Below are 21,431 nucleotides of genomic sequence, written 5' to 3' on the forward strand. Positions count from 1 at the left end.
CTTTGAAACAGCAAAGCGGGAGAAGAGCCGCTGAGTGGGGAGGAGAGAGGGACAGAGCGCCTGCTTGCTTTAAAGGAGCAAAGCGGGAGAGGAGAGGAGCCTTCTCCCCTTATACCCCTCTTCTCATTATTAACAGCATCCTTCTCCACCCACCCCACGCGTGCTCCTTGTCCCTTGAGTGCTTTTCCTTCCCTCCCCACTTAAAAAATGGTTACAAAGCACGGCTCCACATGGATCCTCAGGATTTTTGCACTGGGTCACCCCAAATTCACCATCAGATTACATAGCATGTCCATGGCTACAGCTTGCACCAAAAAAATCACGCACCCACTGTTGCCTGGGGCCGCAGTGGTGCAAAAACGTGGTTACAAAGCATGGATCCACATGGATCCTCAGGATTTTTGCAATGGGCTACCCCAAACTCACCGTCAGATCACATGTCTGGCCACAGCATGAACCACAAAAATCATACATCCGCTGTTTCGTTTAGAATTTTTTTTTCTTGTTTTCCTCCTCTTAAAAACTATGTGCGTGTTATGGTCAGGTGCGTGTTATAGAGTGAAAAATACGGTACATAGCAAACATAGTGTGTTAAGGCTTTCAGAAGAGTCATCTGGTCTCAGTAGAAGCACCAGCCTTCCATTGCCAATAACCGCAGCCTTACAGTATGACATAAGGAGAGTCCTGCTGGATCAAGCCAGTTGCTCTTCTGGTCCAGCACCCCATTCTTGCAGTGACCACCAAGATGCTTGCAGGAAGTCCGCAAGCAGGACTCTTCATTAGGAAGAATCCAGAGCAAGTGGAACTTCCAATAAGCAAAGTGGGGCATTATGTCATTCTTATCCCTGCTCGCTCCAGGATACCCTGGGGAGCCTGGCCAGTCTTTTGTAATGATAAATACTTACCGTATTTTTCACTCCATAAGACACACTTTCTTCTTCCTAAAAAGTAAGGGGAAATGTCTGTGCATCTTATGGAGCGAATGTGTGGTCCCTGGAGCCGAATTGCCCAGGGGCGAAAAGCAGATTGTGCTCTTTTTTTTTCTTTTTGGGAAAGAGGGAAGTGGGTGTTGAAACAAAGCCGCTGATCGGCAAGCGATTGGGAGCGAGATAAGGGACGCTAGCAAGATAGCGAGATGAGGCTGCCTGGGAGTGGAGAGGTCAAATCGCATATCATGTCCCGTGGTAGCGAGGCTTTTAGAACACATCTGAAAGCAGCCCTGTTTAGGTAAAGTTTTTAATGTTTGATCTTTTATCGTCTTTTTGATATTCTGTTGGGAGCCACCCAGAATAATTATCATGATCATTGGTTCCAGAAGCAAGCTAGTTTCATTTTTCCCACTTGATGTAACTGGTGCCTCTTCTCTGGGAGACTACTCCATATGCGGGTCTCTCCCCACCCCAAACCTTCCATTCCCCTTGCAGCTCTAGCCCACCGCAAAAGAAACCCCTTTTCACACAATGCCAGATAGCAAAAACTGTGTTTTTAAAAGTTTATTTTTTAAAAAAATGCCAAAACAAAAGAACTTGTTTCAAATGTACATTTCCAGTAACACAAATCATCTCCCTTTCCATCATTATCCCCTGGGGGATGGGGGCAGGAAATAAGTTTTCCAAATATTTCAGTAATATAATCAATAAAACAAAAACAATGACGGTGCTCCCTGGCAGAAATATTTGATACACCCAATCTTAGAAAGGCAAATCTAGGATCCATACAGGTAATTTGATGGGTTCAATTTATTTTTGACCACCAAGCCTTTCAGGAGGTAAAGAGATGGCCAGCTTTCACCCCACAAGCAGCGATCCTGCGGTGTTTCACCAGCCCTCTCAACTTTTAAGGTTTCAAATCCAGCTAGTTTGTACGTTGAAAATCCAGGTGCTCTCTTTAAATAAGACTTTCTGGACCTATCCTTGGATTAGTCGAAAAAGTTAGCTGGTGACGAGATTTGGAGGCCAAGTTCTTTAAAAACCACCAGCGAGTAAAATTGTGGACTAAAAAAATAGAAATCTAAAAAAGCTGAACTCATTGTAAATCTTTTTCTATATACATATGTAAAGACTCTGTATATTCGTATGTACACCAAAAGTGGGGCTTGGGAGTGTTAGCCAGATCTCTCACTGTGTTCCCCAGACGCCCAGCCTTCGCAGGGCAGAAATCCCACCCCCACGGCAGAGACCTCGCAGTTGTTCTGTTCCTAGTCAGGACAGTGGAAATGTTTCTAGGATGGTTTTAAGCGATGTGTGGATATTAACGCTGGGTAGGCATTTAGGGTCCTGGAGGGGGCGGCCCCACTGGACAATTGCCCCACAGCGAGGTGCAAAAGCCGCTGTCCGTCCACGCATGACACCACGCAAGCAAGGTTAGATTCTGTGGCTCCACAGAGCAGTTGGGAAGAAGATATACGATGAGGACCAAAGCAGGTAGTAGAGCGAGGCGAAGTAGGTGGCAGAGAACATCACCATCAAGATCCCTGCAATGCCAGAGAGAGAGAGAGATTTCAGAATTGTAAAGTTGGAAGGGACTTCCAGGGCTCATCTAGCCTAACCCCAAGCAACAAAAGATTTTCAGCGTGAAATTCTGTTTCCGCAAAAACGAAAAATGCATGTTTGGTTTTAAAATTTCATTTATTCTGATACAGTTTTTTTAGACTATTTGCCGCCAACGGTTCCCCACCAGGACTTTTGACAATAAGCATGTAGATTGAAGCCATACATTATTTAAAATAACCAAAGAAACACCAATTTGTCCACGATCGTTGGCCAAAGGCTTTCCAGGCTACCAGCATGCAAGTTAATCTAGAAGCAGGGAAAAATCATTTCTACAGTCAAACCTCGGTTCCTGAACAGCTCCGTTTTGAATCGTTTCGCCTCAAAAACCCAGAAGTAAATGATCTGGTTTTTGAATGTTTTTCGGAAGCCGAACATCTGACACGGCTTCCGTTTGAGTGCGGGAAGCTCTTGCAACCAATCGGAAGTCACGCCTTGGTTGTCAAACATTTTGGAAGGGGCTTCCGGAACGGATTTCGTTCGACAACTGAGGTTTGACTGTATAAGGATTGCAGGTTCTCCATACTTTTCAGGCTGAACTGAATCATGGAATTGCAGAATTGTAGAGTCATCCAGCCCAAACCCCTGCAATGCAGGGAACCAAGGTAACATTTTGCTGTGACCTGATGACAACGTTTCTGCACGAACTCATCTTAGAAAGGTTTATTATCTTTAGACAGATGGATAGCGAGAGAGAGAGAGATTACAGCACGAGGGTATCCTCATTATTTGAGCTGAAGGGGCCCGCTGCTCTGCACTCACCTCCTGCGAAGACGGCCTTCTTCCAGGGCTGAGACTCCAGCACCTTGTCGTGAGGGTAGAAGCCCTGGTCCACCATGAAGAGGATCATCACCATGGCGATGATACGCATCACCAGCAGGTTGCCTCCTGTCAGGAGGTAGGTGGCGGCCAGGACAGATGCTCCATACGGGCAGGGCAGCCCCCGGTACATGAACGGCATCCCTAGGGAGACGAGAGGAAAGGGAGGTGGTGAGTTGACTCGGAGCGAACTGTTCGTGTGGATGCGCCAAAGCAGAAACATGCAAAACTAATGTGCAGAGGACAAAAATCAAGATTGGTTACAATACCACCAATTGAACGACATCTTTAAGGTAGATTAAAAAAATTGGTTTTGTGACGGAACTATCAGAATTAAGAGAAAGGTCTATTACAGGGCCTGTAAGACAGAGCTGTTCCACCAGGCCTTTGGTCAGGGCGCAGCCTGACTCCCTCCTTTGGCAATCTTTACAAAACTTTAGTTTATGGTTGCCATCAATTTGTATTTTAATTAATTTTTATAATGTTTTTATAATGTTGCACTGTTTTAGTGTTGTTAGCCGCCCTGAGCCCGGCTTCGGCTGGGGAGGGCGGGATATAAATAAAATTTATTATTATTATTATTAAAAAATAAAGACAAATTACTTTCCAGAATGTACAGGCTATTATTGTTAGACGGGAAATAAAAGAAGAAGTAGTAAAATTGGTTATGGTGCAGTGGGCAAAGGACTTTGGATATAACCAGTGCCGGATTTACGTATAAGCTTAACAAATTATAGCTTAGGGCCCCACTCTCTTGGGAGCCCCCAAAAAAATTAAAGGGAAAAAATGGATGTATATATCCAAAATATAAGATAAAAACCAAATAAAATGGCTTTAGATACCTATTAGGTCCATAAATTACCATATAGCATATATTCAACACAAAAACAGTGAAAATTTGTTGTTGACAAAGGACAGCTGGAGTCCCATTACCTTCAGTAGCTTAGAGCCTCATCAAACCCTGGATATAACATACAGATGGCGGAATGGGAAAATTTATGGAGAAGGGAACAAATTTACGGCTTGTTTTACTGTAAAAGAAAACTTTCTGAAGATGCTATTCGGATGGTAGATCACTCCTAGCAAATTGGCCAAAATGTACAAAACCAACTCAAATTTATGCTAGAGGTGTAGAGAGTTAAGAGGGAACAATGTACCACATGTGGTGGGGTTGCAAAAAAATAAAGAGCTTTTGGGAACTTATATATAATGAATTAAAAAAACTGTTTCAAATGAAGTTTATTGAAAAGCCCGAAGCCTTCCTCTTAGGTATTATGGCACCAGACATTCCTAGAGAGAAAATGAATATATATATTTTTGTACGCAACAGCAGCAAGGATGCTGATTGCCAAGGGGGGGAAAGAATATAAAATCCCATCAAAAGAGGAGTGGCAATTTAAACTACTTGAATATGTGAAACTAGCGAATATGACCCCTGCAGCCAAACTTAACGGGGCTGTGTTATCGCCACAGCTGTGGACTCACCGCTAGAGAAGAAACACAGGCGCGTGAACACAGCCAAGACGTACACGATCACCAGAAGGCCGTCAAGGATTCCGTGGGCTTGCAAGAGAAGGGCGGTGGCCAGCCCAAATGAAGTGAAATCAGCAAAATCGTCCAGCTTGGCACCTACAGAATGTCAAAGATGGGTGCTAGTTAGTCCTGGGCAGGAGACAAGATGGGCACTCTGTAGAGGCCGAAATACGCAGTGACGTTTCTCCATTATGGCCCCCTGGAGGGCATCAAACTCGAAGGTTTAATTTATTACGAGTGTTAAGTTGTGGGTGAACATATCAGGCGACACAGCGATTCTTCAAACAGCTCTTGTTTACTCACAGGCCAGAACAGAACTGAACTGAAGGGTTCAGCCAGCCTGCTTATATAGAGCTCAACTACAAAGCAACAGTAACAACTTTCTGTAACTATCCAATCACTGAACATCACTTTCAATTCCTTATTTGCATATGCGGACCTGAGTGAAAACTATCTACAGTATCCCCCTGCTGGCCCAGGGTGAGAACTTCAGTACATAACAACGAGAGCCGGTGTGACGTGGTGGTTAGGCTGCTGGATTAGGACCTGGGTGGACCAGGGTTCAAAATCCCCCATATGCAGCCATAAAGGTCACTGAGGGGCCAGTTCCTGTGCCTCAGACTAAGCCACCTCGCAAGGTTGTTGGGAGGATAAAATGGGGAGAGCTGTGGGCGCCATCTTGGGCTCACTGGAGGAGAAGCTGGGATATAAATGTAATGAATAACAATAAATAAATATTGGTGGCCCCACCACCTTCCAAAAAAAGTCCCAGGAAGGGGTACCAGAATAATTAAAAAATACAGTTATATATCTAGAAAATGCATAAAGACACCAGCCCAAAATAAGGAGCACAGTATCGGAAGGGGAAACTGAGCGGGCCTGAAAGCGATGGCTGTCTCCCCACTTGTGATTCCTAGCATACTGCCTTCGACAGAGGGCAGAGTATTTATTTCTTTAAGGAATTTGTGTTTTCCATTCTGTGCCTCAAAGCGGCTTACAGTAAATAATAATAATAATCCCTAAAACCCTAAAACATACAATATACAAGATTTAAAACAGAGCTCGAAACATCAGAAACGTACTTATTTCATAAAAGTTACATACCACTTGATTGTACAAACAAAGCATAATCTCAAAGCACTTTGGAAGAAGAATAAAACGATGACACGATCAGTATAAAAAAACCCAAAAACCCAACAGTGTGAATGGTTCAAAAAATAATTGCAATAACTGATCATCTAAAAGCCAGATTCAAAGACACCCCAGCTTTCTAAATGTCTAGGTAAAAGGTAAAGGTAAAGGGACCCCTGACCATTAGGTCCAGTTGTGACCGACTCTGGGGTTGCGGCGCTCATCTCACTTTATTGGCCGAGGGAGCCGGCGTACAGCTTCCGGGTCATGTGGCCAGCATGACTCAGCCGCTTCTGGCGAACCAGAGCAGCGCACGGAAACGCCGTTTACCTTCCCACCGGAGCGGTACCTATTTATCTACTTGCTCTTTGAACTGCTGGGTAGGCAGGAGCAGGGACCGAGCAACGGGAGCTCATCCCGTCACGGGGATTCGAAACGTTGACCTTCTGGTCGGCAAGTCCTAGACTCTGTGGTTTAACCCACAGCGCCACCCGTGTCCCTAAATGTCTGGGTATGCTTGGCTAAACATAAATGTTTTAAGCCTGCCTGAGGTCAAGAGGCAGGGAGTTCCAAAGTAGAAGATGGATATCTTACGGAATGAGTGATGTGTGGCACCTGTAACAGTCCCAGTGGAGACATTCAAAAGCTTTCTGCAATGAGGCTTGTTTTGACCTGGCACCCGAAACTTAGCAGGGAGAATGCCTGTCTGATTTATCGCTGGTGGAGAGCAGCCATTGCTAGTTTTTTCCTCCTTGGAAATTTTTTTCTATAATCCTTTTTTTTGCACATCTTGTGCGAGCAAATGCCATCCTGCCTAACTATCTGATCCGATGAGATCTTCCGGATGAGCGCTTGTGAGCTTGCTAAGCAACGCAGGTGTAAGGCCGGAGCGTGGAGGCTTTCGCAAGGAGGTACTTACCCAGCGCGGAACAAGCATTCAGCTGCCTGGCAACGGCGCCGTCCGCAAGGTCAAGCAAAAATCCAATCAGGACCAGCCAGCATGCATAATTATATTGCCTGGTGGGGGAAGAGACAGGAGAGTCCTGTTACGCATTGCCACGGCTGCCCTGCTGAGCGGCCTCAATGTTCCCAAAGCCGCCAAGCGAGTGAAGGAGCGGTCAAGCGCATGAGGAGGGGATCAGGGCCTATCAAACTGTCTTCGACCATGGCCCTACCTCCTGCGCCGTGACGCATGACCCTGTGTGGATGAAGGCAGACCCTCAAATGTCCCTATTTTCCAAGGGACAGTCCCGGATTGACAGAAACCATCCTGGTTTAAATTGCCTATTTAAATCGGGAAAATGTTGGAGGGTATGGAGTTATGCCCCTCCCCCCTGGCCCCTGAGCCAAGGAGATAACTAACTATAAAACCTTTAGAAGATATCTGAAGCCAGCCCTGTATAAGGAAGTTTTTAAATGTTCAATGCCTTGGGCTCTTGGATAGGAAAAGGAGCAGATCTTTTTTTTACAACAGAAGCCTCCCAGAGTGGCTGGGGCAACACAGTCAGATGAGTGGGCTATTGTTGTTGTAGAATAGGTAAAGGTAAAGGTACCCCTGACCGTTAGGTCCAGTCGCAGATGACTCTGGGGTTGCGGCACTCATCTCGCTTTACTGGCCGAGGGAGTCGGCGTTTGTCCGCAGGCAGCTTCCGGGTCATGTGGCCAGTATGACTTAGCCACTTCTGGCGAACCAGAGCAGCGCACGGAAATGCTGTTTACCTTCCCGCCAGAGCGGTACCTATTTATCTACTTGCACTTTGACGTGCTTTCGAACTGCTAGGTTGGCAGGAGCTGGGACCGAGCAACAGGAGCTCACCCCGTCGTGGGGATTCAAACTGCCAACCTTCTGATCGGCAAGCCCTAGGCTCTGTGGTTTAACCCACAGTGCCACCCGTAGAATAGACACCCCTATTTTCACAGGAGAAATGTTGGAGGACATGCCCGGGGTCTGGCTTACCCATTCAGACTGCAAAGGACAGAGGAGAGGCCCATCACCAGGTTGGCCATAGAGATGGAGTTGGCGACATTCCGGCGCAGGAACTCCAGAGCCTGCGCCCGTCCAGCCTGATCGCTCAGGAACAGCTTCTTGGTGTGTTGGAATATACCTGGAAGGCGGCAGAGGAAGGAGTGAGCAAGAAAGAAAGAAAGGGGGAGATCCTGGCAGAGATGTCCCCTATGTGCTGAGCATACATCCCCAAAAAGGGGCAGGCATTAAAATCAGGTGCATTAAAGTTCCATCCCATCTGCCCTCCGGCAATCCCTTAAGGGGAATGTTGGGAAGTGGCCAATGGGAGCTGAGTGGAGGGGTGACCGGGCAGATCACCACTCCAGAATTTATGCTTTTTGGGAAGAGAGGGCCAGACCTACTTGTGTGAGTGCCTGGAGGCGACTGGAGGATGGATGGCGGCTAACAGATTGAGGTTGAAACCTGACAAGACAGAAGTACTGTTTTGGGGGGACAGGGGGTGGGCGGGGGTGGAGAACTCCCTGGTCCTGAATGGGGTAACTGTGCCCCTGAAGGACCAGGTGCGCAGCCTGGGAGTCATTTTGGACTCTCAGCTGTCCATGGAGGTGCAGGTCAATTCTGTATCCAGGGCAGCTGTCTACCAACTCCACCTGGTACGCAGGCTGAGACCCTATCTGCCCGCAGACTGTCTCGCCAGAGTGGTGCATGCTCTAGTTATCTCCCGCTTGGACTACTGCAATGTGCTCTATGTGGGGCTACCTTTGAAGGTGAGCCGGATACCGCAACTAATCCAGAATGCGGCAGCTAGACTGGTGACTGGGAGTGGCCACCAAGACCACATAAACCCACATTGGCTCTCAGTACGTTTCCAGGCATAATTCAAAGTGTTGGTTCTGACCTTTAAAGCAAGCCCTAAAAAGCCTCAGCCCAGTATACCTGAAGGAGCTTCTCCACCCCCATGTTCCAGCCCACACTGAGGTCCAGCTCCGAGGGCCTTCTGGCGGTTCCCTCCCTGTGAGAAGTGAGGTTACAGGGAACCAGGCAGAGGGCCTTCTCCGCATAGCTGTCAACTTTTCCCTTTTCTTGCGAGGAATCCTATTTGGAATAAGGGAATGTCCCTTAAAAAAAGGAACAAGTTTGACAGCTATGCTTCTCGGTGGTGGCTCCCGCCCTGTGGAACGCCCTCCCGTCAGATGTCAGGGAAATAAACAACTACCTGACATTTAAAAGACATCTGAAGGCAGTCCTGTACTGGGAGGTTTTTAATGTTTGATGTTTTATTCTGTTTTATCTGTTGGGAGCGGCCCAGAGTGGCTGGGGAAACCCAGCCGAACGGACAGGTTATAAATATATCATCATCATCATCATCATCACCCTACAATTTGCAAAACTGTAAGAGAGAGATCGAGATCTACCTGGACTTTAAAGTTAACGCTTTGTTCTCAGTTTGAAAGGGAGATTTTCGGTAAGCCCCAAAAGGCAGCAGAAGGAGGAAAAGTCAACGGCTGTTTGGCTCCTGCCACTGGGCAGCCTCCAAAACACTGGCCATTTGGAGGGTGGAGGATGATCCCAGCAGCACCCCCTGGTGTTGGCTCCCATTAGTGCATGAGAAGAGCCTGCTGGATCAGGACAGTGGGTAAGTAAAATCCGAGCCCCAGAGCCCTCTCCCCACTTGCAGTTTGTCTAATATTTTTAAAGCCCTCTATGTTGGGGCAATCGTTGGCTCATGTGGGAAGGAGTTCCGTAGATTAACATGCACCGTTAAGGCATGCTCAACCTCCCTCCATGCTTGCATCACCTCCATGCCACCCCTGTGAGATTGGGCATGCATTAAGTTGTGTTTTCCCCTCCATGCTTTTGGGGTGGGGGAACCCATAAGTACAGCCTGCCAAGAACTTTGTACAGCTTTAGGGTATACCTCCCCTCCCTAACTGCTGGGCCAGGTGAGTCTTCAGCCTTAACCCTGGTTAGCAAACATCGTGCCAGTGAATCTTGCTTCCTGGATGCGTCTACTGCCTCCCAACCCAAACCAGGGAAGCCTTTAAAAGCCCGCAGTGGCAAGGTGCTTTGCAGAACTGCAAAACCATGCAGGCAAAATCTGGAAGTGGGATCCCCGCACCCCAAAATGGTACCAAGCTGGATTTATACCAAACACAGTAAGAGGCATTTTAGGTTTTGCAGAAGATGAGGTATCAGCACAGAAGGAAGCGAACAGCAGCCCACATGCAAAGGTATAGCTCAGCCCCTCCCGTTAGCTTTTGTCTCCCAGCGCTGTGAGGATCCCAAAAGCATCTTGTTCTTAGTGATGCTTCTCTTCTCATTCTTCCCCCACCCAATTTTAAACATAAAGACCAGCCCCGCTCACAATTCATAAAAAACAACAACAGCAAAATAACAGCCCTACTCGCTAACACTAAAAATAGATTGTAGTTTATCATAACCCCAAGGGGGAAAGGTCTACTCTTGAGAAAGTGTGAGAAGGGACATGTCCTACTAGCATGTTTTGCACCCTGCCCTTGTCGCGTTTCCAAATCCCGGAAAGTTTGCGAGATTCTTCATCTGAAAGAAAACAGCAGATCAGAGCAACCCCGAAAAAAATAAATTTTAAAAAAATCACCCAGGAATGTGAAACCTGGGTTCACACACACACACACACACACACACACACAGGCACACACACAACTGCTTGAGCCCATCCCTCTGCCACCGCTGGGCACCCACCAAACCGCCATGATCAAAAAGCACCCGTCGGAATCATGGAATGGTAGAGTTGGAAAGAAAAACAGTGGGCATCTAGTCCAACCCCTGAAAAGATGCCCCTCTCCGAACTCTAGGTCAAGGTAAAGGGACCCCTGACCATTAGGTCCAGTCATGGCCAACTCTGGAGTTGCGGCGCTCGTCTCGCTTTATTGGCCGAGGGAGCCGGTGTACAGCTTCCAGGTCATGTGGCCAGCATGACAAAGCCGCTTCTGGCGAACCAGAGCAGCGCACAGAAACGCCGTTTACCTTCCCGCCGGAGTGGTACCTATTTATCTACTTGCACTTAGACGTGCTTTCGAACTGCTAGGTTGGCAGGAACAGGGACCGAGCAATGGGAGCTCACCCAGTCGCGGGGATTCAAAACGCTGACCTTTTGATCGGCAAGTCCTAGGCTCTGTGGTTTAACCCACAGCGCCACCCGCGTCCCAACTCCAAACTCTACCCAATGCAAAAAACCCAGAAATGCATTTTGCTCATTCAAGAGCTGAACTGATCGTTGGGGCAGCAATTGTGTGTGTGCTTAAGTTAACAACCACCTCATTCTTTCTCCCCTTCCTTTCTTCTAAAACCAACAGTTCAGACTCTTGAATAACAGTGATTGATCGGTATAGAGCTCGCCATCCAAAATGAGGGTGGTTTTTTAGTGATGGACTTTAGATCGAGCATACTCTTCCTCACTTGAGAGCACTACCCAGCAGTAACCGGACTGGTGCTCCCACCGAGGTGACTGATTTCTTTACAGTGGTACTTTGGTTCTCAAACGCCTTGGTTCCCAAATGCCGAAAACCCGGAAGTAAGTGTTCCGGTTTACGAACGTTTTTGGAAATCTGAACATCTGATGCGGCTGTCGGCTATTGTTTCTGGGGCGCCTGCCCCAATCAGAAGCTGCGCCTTGGTTTTCAAACATTTCGGAAGTCAAACGGACTTCCGGAATGGATTAAGTTTGGCGCTTCTGTTTTTGCTATTTATTTTTTGAGGCTTTTTTGGTGCATTTGTTTTTGTGACTGTGTAGAACCCGGTTCAGCTACTGATTGATTGATTGACTGCGGAAATGGATAACCCCCCCCCATCCAAACAATGACTATCATCAGTGCAGGTAAGAAAAAAAATATTTTTCATTTTTATCATCTACAATACTGTCTTATTTCTTTTATAGTACAGTATATTGATTATTGCTTTCATTTTATGGATCCATGATCTCGTTAGATAGTAAAATTCATGTTAAATGGCTGTTTTAGGGGTTGTTTTTAAAAGTCTGGAACGGATTAATCCATTTTGCATTACTTTCTATGGGAAGCATGCCTTGGTTTTGGAACGCTTTGGTTTTGGAACGGACTTCCGGAACAGATTAAGTTTGAGAACCAAGGTACCACTGTGTTTACATCACACAGCTGAAAACATTTTCAAGCACACTTTCCTCACTTCAGAACTTGCAAGTACTTGCATTGTGAACTTGGAGAGAATTACTGAGTCCACCGCTCCAGCCAGGGACGGATAACAGCGACTGTTTTCACACCATCACTGGGAGAGAGTCGGTGTCCCCAAATATCTGTGACTTGCCCCCAAACAATAAGGCAGGCCACAGGTATTTTACCTGAAACCAGAGGACTTTGTGCCTTCGCAGTTAAGAGATGTCAGTTCCACGCAGAGATTTATCAGCTGCAGATAAAACTCAAAGGTTGGCAGGTTGAAGACATACCCGTGGCTCCCATTTGCAATGTCCCCAGCCCCGGTTTCACTGAATAACAATGCAACAGGCAATTAATAAACCCTGTTTGTGTCATACCCGTAAGTCTGGATTCCCCCCATCTCTCCACAGACTTAATGCTGGCTGAACATTTTTGGCAAAAGGAACAGAAAGCTGCTCTTGAATTTGGATGGAAAGCGGACCAGTGAGGGCCTTGGGGGGGGGGGACTTCGCTGCTTCTGGTAAAAAGGTAAAGGTACCCCTGCCCGTACGGGCAAGTCTTGCCAGACTCTAGGGTTGTGCGCTCATCTCACTCTATAGGCCGGGAGCCAGCGCTGTCCGCAGACACTTCCGAGTCACGTGGCTAGCGTGACGAAGCTGCATCTGGCAAGCCAGCGCAGCACACGGAACACCGTTTACCTTCCCGCTGGTAAGCGGTCCCTATTTATCTACTTGCACCCGGGGGTGCTTTCGAACTGCTAGGTTGGCTGGCGCTGGGACCGAATGACGGGAGCGCACCCCGCCGCAGGGATTCGAACTGCCGACCATACAATCGGCAAGTCCTAGGCGCTGAGGTTTTACCCACAGCGCCACCCGCGTCCCTGCTGCTTCTGGTACATGGCTGCAAATATGGGGCAGTCCTTGTAGGCAGTTCATGGGTGGCAGCGGATGCAGAAGGTGGCAGATACCAAAGGAGAGGGTGCTGGGAAGGACATCAGTGTTACAACATACCCGCTTCTCATAATGCCCATCCCATAATAGTTTGCAAGGGCTGGCCTGGTCTCTGTTGCATTTACAACCAGCTGGCTTTCCCAGGTATCGACTGGCAGAGCTTCAAGATCTTGAGCAGGCATTGGTGCACTACAACTCCCATCATCCCTGACAACTGGCCAGGCAGATGGGATTTGTAGTCCAGCAACACCTGGGCTTTATGTAGAGGGTGCTACTGTGCAGTGCTCCGTAAAAATAAGAGTCCACACATTTTGAGGCAGGCAGGGGGACACTCCCAGACCTCCTTGCAGATGCTGCTGAGGATTGCGCTGGAGACATTCTGCATTCCAAGCAGGTGCTCTGCCACTGGGCTACAGTCCTTTCCTTTCCCTCTGTTTGGGACAAGGCCCTGGCTCAGTGGTAGAGCATCTGCTTGGCATGCAGAAGCTCCAAGCTTTCGTTCCCCAGCAGCATCTCCAGCCTGAAACTGCTGGAGAGCCTCTTGTCAGTCAGTGTGTAGACAACACTAGCCTAGATGGGCCAAGGCTCTGACTCAGTCTAAGGCAGCATCATGCCACATGTGAGTCTGACTCGGCCACTGGATGATCTGAAGACCGTGCTTGAGATACGCAAGGCAAGTGGGGGAATCCTTTGGCATTGCCCAGATGAACAGAAGGACGTTTGTGTAGTTCATGGTCACAATTAGGGTTGTCAGCAGCATCCCAAACCCTGCGATTTCAGGGCCCAAACCTGAGACCTAGGGACATCCCCTGGTGATATCACAGGAGAGAGGCATCCCCTGGAGACGGAGGTTAATTGGGACAGAGGAGGGCAGTGATGTCACAGGGGCAGGCCCGAGAGACGGAGGTTAATTGGGAGAGGACATGGGCAGATACAGATACAGACACACACACACACACACACACACACACACACACACACCTGCCCAAATATCTGTGCTATAATTTGTAGCCAGCTCCTGCTGGGCTGAAGCTTGCAGGCTACATAAACAGACTTCTTAATATAATATAAAAGCCTCTCTCACCCACCTGGAGATTTCAAGCCCTGAACCTGCCGCCTGGAGGGGGCTAGGCATCCCTGGAGGCTTCAGGTCAGACGTGGAGGTCTGGCAACGCTTAGTATCCATCCCTGTTTCCTCGCCATAAGATCCCTCCCCAAATTCCGTTGCCACCCCACCTCCCAAACAGACACAGCATCCTGCCTTCCTTTAAACCTTGCAGTCCAGTCTTCCCCAATGTCCTCCTACTGTTTTGGACCACAGTTCAAATGCCCCCTTCCCCAAATGCTTCACCATTCTGCTTATTTATAACTACAGTGGAGCAAACTCAAAAAAGCAAAAATCCACCCACATGCTATTATTATTATTCACACAACCTCAGGCAAACCAGATCACACCAGACGTGAATTCTGAAGGAGCTCTAGGATTTTTCTGAGCAACAAATATATAAGCGTAGCCAGTTTTCCTCGGCAAACTGGATCCCAACTCCTGCCATTTGAGGCAGGTTTCTGTACTTATACTATGCATAGGGGGCTGATGGCCGTTGAAGTAATGAAAGAGTCGTAGAAAATAATCATAATTAAGTCAGTTCCGATTTGTCGAAGCTCAGAAGAACGGGTTGTGCCTGGGATCAGAGAGCTCCGTGGAAAACCTCCAAGGACAGAGCGGAAGGGAGAGGAACCAGAGAGGAACGGTTGTTTCACAGGTATCTGCAACCACTTGACCCGTCTGCCTTCTTGGGAATGTGGGAGACACCCAAAACAAATTGGCTGTAAATGGTATTCGCAACAAACTGATGGCACCGGCCTTTGATACTGGCATCTAAAGGGTGCTGATTTTTTGAGGACATACGGTGGATCCTCAGCCTGGGAGTCATAAATATATTTAATGGGCCCAAGTCAGCTGTGTCTGTTACTTTCAATGGGTCTGCTCTGAGTAGGGCTAGCATTGGATACAACCTAATATCCTGGAGATTTCACTTTCTCTCTTTTTTTTTAGTTTTTTATTTATACTTTTCAAATTTATACATTTCATTAGTTTTACAATCAATTTAACATTTCAAAATTTGACTTCCTTCCCCCTCTTTCTGCAATTCCTTAAATTTATTTTTTAATACCTTCTGCATATCCAAGTAATAATAATAATAATAATAATTTATTATTTATACCCCGCCAATCTGGCTGGGTTTCCCCAGCCACTCTGGGCGGCTTCCAACAGCATATTAAAATACAATAACCTATTAAACATTAAAAGCTTCCCTAAACAGGACTGCCTTTAGTTCATTTAACTTGCTCATTTAATTATATGCTGTAAATAAATACTCTTATAAAACTGCAGGTCATTACAATAATCCTGCCAATGTTTTTATCTGTTTTATCTGTAAATATTCAATAAACCATTTCTATTCTTTTATAAAAAGTTTGCTATCTTGATTTCTTATTCTTCTGGTAACTTTTGCCATTTCTGCATATTCCATAAGTTTTTGTATCCATTCTTCCTTTACTGGGACTTCTGCTTCTTTCCACTTTGGGGCAAGTAGCATTCTTGCTGCTGTAGTAGTACACATAAATAAATTTCTATAAATTTAGGTAGTTCTGTCCCTATAATTTCCAAAAGAAAAGCTTCTGGTATCATCTAGCCTAGAGTTTTCCAAACTGTGTGTTGTGACACATTAGTTAAAAGGTCAAGGACCCCTGGACGGTTAAGTCCAGTCAAAGGTGACTATGGGTTTGCGGCGCTCATCTCACTTTCAAGCCAAGGGAGCCGGTGTTTGTGCACAGACAGCTTTCCGGATCATGTGGCCAGCAGGACTAAACCGCTCCTGGTGCAACGGGACACCGTGACGGGAACCAGACTGCACGGAAACACCGTTTACCTTCCCACCACAGCGGTACCTATTTATCTACTTGCTTTTGAATTGCTAGGTTGGCAGGAGATGGGACAGAGCAAGGGGAGCTCACCCCGTCGCGGGGATTCGAACAGCCAACCTTCCGATGGGCAAGTCCAAGAGGCTCAGTCATTTAGACCACAGCGCCACTAGTGTGTCAGCTGCAGTGTGTAGGTGTGTCGCACAAAGGCACCCCGCATTCCTCCCGGGGCTGGAAAGGGGTTAGTTTAACTTTGCTAGCAAAACCAAATTAGGTAACGGTAAAGGGACCCCTGACCGTTAGGTCCAGTCATGACCGACTCTGGGGTTGTGGCACTCATCTCGCTTTATTGGCCGAGGGAGCCGGCGTACAGCTTCCGGGTCATGTGGCCAGCATGACTAAGCCGCTTCTGGCGAACCAGAGCAGCACACAGAAACACCGTTTACCTTCCCTCCAGAGCGGTACCTATTTATCTACTTGCACTTTGACGTGCTTTCGAACTGCTAGGTTGGCAAGAGCAGGGACCGAGCAACGGGAGCTCACCCCGTCGCGGGGATTCGAACCGCCGACCTTCTGTTCAGCAAGCCCTAGGCTCTGTGGTTTAACCCACAGCGCCACCCATGTCCCTGCAAAGCTGAATTACTCTGTCGCAAAATGATGCCTGGTTAAAAGGTGTGTCACCAACATGAAAAGTTTGGGGAGCTCTGATCTAGGCCACCCCCCTGCCATAAAGGATCATAGAATCATAGAGTTGGAAGAGACCACAAGGGCCATCGAGTCCAACTCCCTGCCAAGCACTCCTGACATATGGTTGTCAAGCCTGTGCTTTACAGGGATTGAGCCTGCAATTGAGCCTGGTTGTCAAGGCTCTGCTTTACAGGGATGGAGCCTGCAACCTTGGTGCTCTCAGCTCCATGCTCTAACCAACTGAGCTATCAAGATGCAACCCGAACGCTGAAATTAGCTGAGCACAGTTTGCAGGCTCTCTTCTGATACAGTGCGTGTGTTTCGAGGTCAGGGTAAAGAGGTGCAGTCTTCAGCATAAGACGCAGTGCAACAAAGGTGTCAGAAGCGCCTCCGTGGGGAAGCATTCCTCAGCATAGGGGCTGCCAGAACAATTCAAATCAAGTCACAAGACTACGTTTTTTGAAATAACATTTGGAATTTTCCTTCCTCTCTGGTTCCCAAGCAGGGGGTGGGGGTGGGCAAGGATATTCCACCCATCAAATACCATCCATGAGTAAGAAGCAGCCCAGGAAGAGTAAGTGGGAAACTGAGCTATATTTGAGACTCACCAGAAGGGGGCGACAGCATCCACATCTTTGCTGGATTTCAAGAGGACCCTGCACTCTGTAACTGGAGAGAAGAGAAAGGATGTTTAGAGATTTACAGGGAGTCACTAGCCAGGTTTTCAGGCAGTGGGAACACCATACACTTAAAACAGACCTCCCAAAAACTAATATACTACAGTCCGCATGATTCATTTTGTTAAAGGTACTGGAGATTGTAACTCTGCAAAGGAAAAACTACAGGTGCCAAGTTCCTTTTTGCAGAGGGTCTGGGAACTGTAGCTCCGCAGGGAATAAACTACAGTTCCCAGATTGGTTTTGTGTGTGTGGCTATAAACCTATGCAGCCTTAGATTTCAGATGACGAACTTCAGCCAAGCAACTAGCAGGGGGGAATAAAATATCCAGGGAAGGTTTGTGTATATTATTAAACCATGAGTGAGATTCACCACCCACAATTTGGAGAAGTTCAGAAAAAGGGCAACGCAGAATAATCACGGCTGTAACCAGGGAGGGGGAATCTAAAAAAGCTGGGCTTGAGTGTTGCAGGTCAATGATTAGTCCAGTTCTAATCTACTCTGTTCTATGAATCGTAGAATTGGAGGGAGCTTGTAGGTCATCTAGCTAAACCCTCTAGGAGAGTCCACAACTTCCCGTGGGAGGTGGTTTCCCTACTGAACGGCTCTTACTGCCAGAAAGTTCTTCCTGGTGTTTAGTCATAATCTCCTTCCTTGATGTTCCTTTTTAACGTTGAAAAGGAGCGTTTTTGATGTTCCTTTTTAACCAGGCCTTTGGTCGACCTGATCTACATGCGATACCCTTCTAAAATGTGGCTCTTTTTTGGTGGGGGGGGGGGTTGTTATTGGGTTATTGTTTTTATTTTGATTTTATATATTGTGACCTTTTCTGTGAACCACCCCGAGACCTCCAGGTGAAGGGCGGTATAGAAAATTCAATTAAAAAATAAATAAATTAAGGCTATTTTTCAGCTGGAACTAACAGGAACTCAGTTCACAAGGGGGTGTGCCACAGACATTCTAAGAGAACAAGGGAGGCATTCACGGAGAGTTCTGGCACCTCTTTTTCTAGAAAAATAGCCCTGTTTAAATCCATCGGTTTGGATTTATTCCTAATTGCCCGCATAATCCTGGCAGAATAGAAAATCCATTTAAAAGGTGTCCGCTGGGTCTCTGTTGGCAGGGCACTGCACCAGACTGGGTCAATGACACGAAAGGTTCAGTTTGCTGTTAGCTGGCTCCGTTAATCACAGTGGGTGTACTCTTGAGTCGGATCCAGCCCAGGGTCTTAGACCCCGTCCTCGAGAAGGCAAAAGCATCTCTCAAACCCTTTATCAGACTGGTGTGTGTGTGTGTGTGCTTGAGAGATATGTTCCTCTTGAGAGAGAACAACACACACACACACACACACACACACACACACACTTTCCTGGGACCAAAGTCTTCTCAGCTGACGCATGTGAAGTCACATGGCACTGGGACAGAGGCCATGGAGTGCAGGGAGATGGCAAGGAGCCAAGGCCGTTCAGCACCCCCGCCAAATGCTTCCCGACCCAGTGACCCTCTCCCATACGCATATCGCGTTTCCGAAACCCCAGCTCATTTAATAGGGTGTGCCTCTGTCTGGAGGTTGCAGAGTGCAAACGTCTGTCCCAGAATGGAAGATCTAAAGGGAAGCTGAGTTACAGAGCATCCCATTCGGGGAAAGAGGCAGCTTCAGGAAGTGTGGGCGGCAAAGGGAGGGACAGGCTGTTCTGAACTTCTTGTCCCAACATCCAAAGTCCTCCTGCAAGCAGCGCTGGCTTGTTTTCCGATTAGGAAAGAGGGTTGGCTTAAGCTGTTCCTCTTTTCTGCCCATCCCGGGAATGTAAGGACATAAGAAGAGCCCTTGTGGCTCAGCCGATCCAGAATCCTGTTCCCACAGGGGCCAAGCAGATGCCCCCACGGGGAGTCAGCCAGGAGGATTCGAACACAAGACCAACTCTCCCCTCCTGCTGGAACTCCCCTCTCCTTTCCAGGAACTGGGATTCAGAAGCATTGCTACTTGGCAGAGTAGAGCCATCTTCTCCTTGTCTAATCCTCTTTTAAAGCCATCTGAGTTGGTGGCCATCACTGTTTCCTGTGGCAGGGAGTTCCGTAGTTTAACTCTGCACCGCCTGAAGAAGGACTTTCCTGAATCTTCCAACCCTAAGCCATTAGAAACTCTGCCCCCACCTAAGGGTGTCCTTCTCCTCAGCACCATCACCCTATCGCCATGGCAACGGGGGGAAACGCCACTAGCCACAATGGCCAGGCTCCTCCTACCTGTTTGTGGCCTCCGAATAATACCAAGTGGGGAGAGTTTTGCAAGTGGGGAGAGTTTTGCTCTCGCACTCGGGTCCTGCTTTTGGGTTTCCCAGAAGAGGCATCCCGGGGCTGGCTGCTGTGAGAGAAAGATGCTGGGCAGGGTTCTGGCCTGATCCAGCAGCCAGGCTCTTCTGATGTTTGTTAGTGGGCTTTTTAGAGAAAGACAGGCCTCTCTCCCGGCTCCCAATTTCATCTCAGGGTATCAAAGCACAGGAAGACCAAAGCAGCCCTATCTGATCAGCGTGAGCACCCTGCATCTTCACTGTTGTCCAATGGGAATCCCTCACGAGAAAGCAAGAGCCCACCCCCTCCCAGCACCTGACGCTGAAAGGTAGACTGCCTCTGCAGCTGGAGGCTTCAATTGGCGATCCCACCAAACCGCCCTTAACAAAAGGGGTTCTTCTGAGTTGCAGAGGGGTCCTGACCAAAGTGCCCTTTCTGACTCCCTCTTTCCTGATGGGGGGGCCCCACAACATACTTCTTCCCTCTCTCCCTCCTCCAGGAGATTTGGAGGCGGGGGGGGGGGGCTCTCACAGTGATGCCCAACTAAGGTGGCGCGGATATCCCGCGGATATAGCACTCCTTGCGGGAGGGGGGCGGGCAGATGACTGCCGCTGCTGCTCCTCTCCGGGGCGCTTCTGGGGGCAGCCTCCGTCCCTCCCCCCCCCCGTTGCATCCCGGGGGTGTGTATCCCCACGTGCGCCAACCAGCAGGCCAGGACTGCAGCTACGACGCGTCTTTCCAAAAGCGCCCAGCGCTGTGCCCAGGGCGCACGGAGCCACGCGTCACCGCGCTTGCCTTGCGCCCATCCCCAGGAGACGATTCCCTGCGGAATTTATGCAAGGGCCGTAGCTCAGTGCTTCAATCCCCGGCTTCAATCCCGGGTTCAATCCCCGCTGCCATCTCCAGACGGGAGGGACAGATTGCTGCCTGAAATCCTGGACAGCTACTGCCGGCCAGTGCAGAGTCTGGACAAGGGTCTGACAGCTATTCTGTGTGTTCTCCTCTCGGACGCACACAGAATCCTAGTCGAGTTGGAAGGGACCCAAGGGTCATCTAGTCCAACCCCCTGCCACGCAGGAATCAAAGTGGGGCTCGAACGCACGACCCGCAGATTAAGCGTCTCCTGCTTTACCGACTGAGCTTCTGAGGAAAGGGGTCGAAGCTCCGGCGCGCACTCACTCACCAACTCGAATCCGGTGCGACGCCGCTTTCACCCTCGCCGAGAGCTGCTGATGCGGTCCAAGGCTGCGGCTGCCGCTTATATAATTGCGCATCTCTCCCCTCCTTCCCCGCCCTTCCCCAGACCCAGAAAAATTCCACAGGAAGGGGCGTGGCTCGGGTAGGCACCCTTTTCCACGCCCCCTCGTCTGTCTCCCTCGCCCCTGGACTGCACCTCGAGAGATCCATGCCCGCGCCACCCCGCGCCCCTCCAGCCTTGCAAGCGGAGACGGAGGGAGACGCCGGGGGGAAGGAAGGATTCAAGAAAGATCCCTTGCCAAAGTGATCCACTTCCTTCATTTGCATATTATGCAGATGAGTTGTTGATGCTGTTAATCACGTGGAACACGCACACCCCTTTCGTAAGCGCTTCAGCTTGGAAAGGAAAAGGCGAGATGCGTTTGGTTGGTTGGTTGGTTGGTTGTTCCACGGGCGTGGAAGCCCCCAAAGGACTGTAAGGAACAGGGAGCCGGTTCCATGCTGGTCAGGAGCCGGATGACACCGGCCCAGCCCTGCA

General features: G+C 48.5%; 1 protein-coding gene across 4 annotated transcripts; it reads right to left on the minus strand.

Moving 5' to 3' along the window:
- Positions 1–1,478: 1,478 nt before the first annotated feature.
- On the minus strand, positions 1,479–21,027 carry TMEM269 (transmembrane protein 269). 4 transcript variants are annotated; one of them, XM_028741502.2, is made up of 9 exons: positions 20,880–20,964; positions 17,338–17,398; positions 10,493–10,557; positions 9,414–9,614; positions 7,990–8,137; positions 6,952–7,049; positions 4,854–4,997; positions 3,312–3,512; positions 1,479–2,473 (listed from the first exon to the last, which is right to left on the minus strand). In XM_028741502.2, exons 5-9 carry the CDS (start codon positions 8,037–8,039, stop codon positions 2,364–2,366), a joined length of 603 nt encoding a protein of 200 aa, XP_028597335.1. In that variant the 5' UTR covers positions 8,040–8,137; positions 9,414–9,614; positions 10,493–10,557; positions 17,338–17,398; positions 20,880–20,964; the 3' UTR covers positions 1,479–2,363. The 4 variants fall into 4 exon arrangements, with proteins under 4 accessions (XP_028597335.1, XP_028597336.1, XP_028597337.1 ...); XM_028741503.2 differs by having other exon boundaries at positions 9,414–9,617; XM_028741504.2 differs by lacking the exon at positions 9,414–9,614.
- Between the last annotated feature and the right edge of the window lie 404 nt (positions 21,028–21,431).

Source organism: Podarcis muralis, chromosome 7 (assembly GCF_964188315.1).
Source record: "Podarcis muralis chromosome 7, rPodMur119.hap1.1, whole genome shotgun sequence".
Taxonomy (NCBI): domain Eukaryota; kingdom Metazoa; phylum Chordata; class Lepidosauria; order Squamata; family Lacertidae; genus Podarcis; species Podarcis muralis.

Coding starts and splice junctions, on each gene's coding strand:
- TMEM269 (XM_028741500.2), bottom strand. CDS start 17,362: ATGTGGATGCTGTCGCCCCCTTCTG. Junction 8,138..17,337: donor GATGCTGTCGCCCCCTTCTG/GTGAGTCTCAAA, acceptor GCCGCCTTCCAG/GTATATTCCAACACACCAAG. Junction 7,050..7,989: donor GTCCTTTGCAGTCTGAATGG/GTAAGCCAGACC, acceptor TTCCCCCACCAG/GCAATATAATTATGCATGCT.